A 3,211-nucleotide genomic window follows, 5' to 3' on the forward strand; every position below is an offset into this window, starting at 1 on the left:
ATGACCACCGAATCTCCTTCCGGCAGGTTAAAGCCGGCGAAATGGACGGCGATATAAGACGCGAACTCGTATGAGATGAGATCTTCGTGAGAAGTTCCGGCCGTCACGTTGACGTCCAGAAGTTCCGTCGTACCGACAATAGCGATGCCGGTGTCAGTGTACTCGATCCCCGAGGCAACTTGCAGTGCTACAACGAGACTGAAAAACGAGAAAAGTGTCTTAGGCAGCGTCATCGTTGATGAAGCATGCAACAACGCAGTAAATTGTTAAGTGACGAGAACGAGCGCATTGTCATCTTCTTCAAACGATGGTGCGAACAAAGGTGGCGAGCTCAAGTCATTGACTGGATTGCTCTGCTTCGAATCCGGCACCTTCGGTGGTGACCGAATGGCACGGAGATCGAGCTGAAATCGTCCGATCGGAGGGTCGGCGAGAAGGCACTTGGCCAACGGTCGTTCTATTTCCCTCTCGTGATCGCAGGACTCACACCATGCAGCGTGGCGACGCGTGGACGGCCACCGGCACCGGCTACGAGCCTCGTAGTGCCGCATCCAATACTACTGGACGTCCAGACTTGCGGTGGGGTCGTCTGACCTTCGCCCAGCTGAGAGACGAGGAATTCCTGGCCAAACAACTGAGACGCATCGAAATTACGCAAGGCGCCCGTCGAACAGGTCGCTCGGCACATAATGAGACGGTGCTCTTAGTGCCGGACAGGACCATTCGTCAATGGTTGCTTGCGGCACAGACGAAAGCGGCCCGAGGGGTGTCGGAAGACGACGAACTCGACGCGAAAGAGGACACGACGACGGATGCAGCCACCGACAATGAAGACCGGAGTGAACGGGAGCTCACGAACGCGCTGTGTGTGCTCGGACGCCTCCGGCAGCCAGAACTGGCCGCCGTCATGGTAGCCGACCTAAAACAGGCACTGCGTTGGGTCTGCACGTTCCCGAATCCAATCTACCAGCTAATCGCCTTACGTCGTCAATTAATGAAGAGCATGCACGAGGCGGTAGCTGCTCAGCATCGACACTGGATAGCAGCAGTTCAAGTGAATATATCCATCGCGAAAAGCTTGGAGAACACTGTACTACCGCCGGATACTGTAGAAGACCCGGTCGGCCTTTTTGGACCAACCAAACCTAAGGACAAAGTGACGAGGGAAGCAACACTAGGCATCCAAGTGCTCGTGTGTTTACTGAACGACTTACACGATGCTACAGTGACTCAAAGACGCGAGTTTCTTGAAGACCTACTGCCATTTCTACGCTCCATGGGCTTTCTAGCTCTCTGTTCAAGACGACATAGTGGTATTGTTCGGGGCTCATCACGCAGTATGGCTACATGTTCACCCGAAGCTGAGATCTTGGAGTTTACGGACAAGATCCAGCGTTTCTTGCTGGATATGTGTCCACGCTCCTATACACTCCCTACGACGTCCCCCAAACTACCGGCTATCTCGTCTGGAAACACGGAACAGGATGTAATGGACCGTACTAACGCAGTGAATGGCTTGATCCACCTTGCCGCAGCCACAGGCTCAATTAGAGACTTCTTAGTGGTCCTTAAAGTGCTTCTCGGTGTTAACAACAACGCGTCCGAGTCGATGAAAGATCTACGACTTTCGTCACGTTCGCTACTCACGTCCTCCGTCCCGTCACTCACAACTGTGCGCAGTGAGGAGCTCCTCCCTAATTCCAAACGAGAAGACGATTTGACGCAGATACACTTTAAACCTGGAGCGTCTTGTCCGTATTCCAATAAACCACAAACGGAAATCTTGGGAGATAGCACGACGCAGGAAACGTTTAAGAAAAAAACATTGAAAGGGGTCAAAACGAGTGCTCATACTGTGAGTCTCGCAATGCATCATCGACTGCTGTACAGTAGTCCAGGCAACAACCTCGTGAATATACAGAGGACAAAGGAAGAGCTCAAGGACGCGTTGGTGATGAACGCAAGTCTGTCGCTGGATATGACCAAGATGAGGGACTCGACTAAGAGTGACACGCCAGTCCTGACCGCGAGGTGTCCGAAATTTCGAACGCTCAACGATGCAGTTGACTTAGCTGAGCGTCAGACTTCCAGGGGAATGCCAGATGAAGGGTTTGAACACATTTGCTAGTACTACTCGACCTGGAGATAGCGAATTCTCGAGTCGTCAAAAGAACTAGATAAGTGTTCGGTCTACGACTGCCAGAGCCTCGTGAAGCTTCGTCAGTTCTTTCATTTGATCACTCCGTGCTTCAATGGGGAGTTCTTGGTTCAAGACGAGATAGAACAACCGACATACACTTGACTTTGAACTGTAACGTTCTAAACCGTTCAAGAAGTTGTAGACCAGTTCTACTCAATCTGCGCGATTGTCTCGAGAGCATTGTAAGAACTACTCAGGCGCCACAGTCAGTGACGCTCCACAAGAGCTCATAGCGCCCTCATTTGAGAGACGAAAAGTGGAATTTCGGTTGTGAGAAGCTCGAATTTGTTCGTCAAATTGGTCCCAGATTTGACCAACAAGTTGCTCAATTTTGGTTCGAGGGAAGTAAAAATTACGTACAATTCCATCATGTTGCAAGTAAGTGGGTACATCTGCGCTCACTCCTCGTCCATAGATGAAGTCTCCACTTGCTTGTGTGTTTATAACCGAAGAAGTTACGAGTTGGTTTGCGGTATTTCCATTCAAAGTTAGCAGCTCACTTGGTTCGGTCAAAAAGACAACTGGGACTTGTTCTTTCCCGTTTGCATTCATTAAGTAGAGTGAATTGTTGCAGTTTTGTCTTAACCGTTGCGTGATCATAGCAGCCGTAGCGTCAATACCCTCAGCAATAGTCAACGCCGTCGACATTCCATTTAACATATCAGTTAGCTTGAATTCCAACCCGAAACCATCCAGCCCCGTTATGAACTCGTGGTTTAGCGCTACATGCCGTTATCATCGATAGCTTGGTTAGAATGCGTCGTACTCGACGCAGTTAGTGCAGTAGAGAGCTCTTGTACCTCACGACTAAATTAATTTATTAATAGTATGTATATTTGATAAATCTGTTAAATATTTAATTGGTTTATGATTTATATTTAAAGATAAATATGAAGTCCATAAATTAATACTTGTTATAATATAAATAAGAACATATAATAAAATAAATGGAATATTATTTAACATACTTGAAGTAAATCCTATTAAAAAAAACCCACATGACCGATAGAC

At 48.3% G+C, this 3,211-nt stretch overlaps 1 protein-coding gene across 1 annotated transcript; it reads left to right on the forward strand.

Annotated features, from left to right (window-relative positions):
* Positions 1–490: 490 nt before the first annotated feature.
* On the forward strand, positions 491–2,128 carry PITG_21532 (uncharacterized protein; the record flags this gene model as incomplete). The annotated part of the gene is made up of 1 exon (XM_002894978.1): positions 491–2,128. One exon carries the CDS (start codon positions 491–493, stop codon positions 2,126–2,128), a length of 1,638 nt encoding a protein of 545 aa, XP_002895024.1.
* Between the last annotated feature and the right edge of the window lie 1,083 nt (positions 2,129–3,211).

The sequence above is a fragment of the Phytophthora infestans genome, genomic scaffold, assembly GCF_000142945.1.
Source record: "Phytophthora infestans T30-4 supercont1.314 genomic scaffold, whole genome shotgun sequence".
NCBI lineage: Eukaryota > Oomycota > Peronosporomycetes > Peronosporales > Peronosporaceae > Phytophthora > Phytophthora infestans.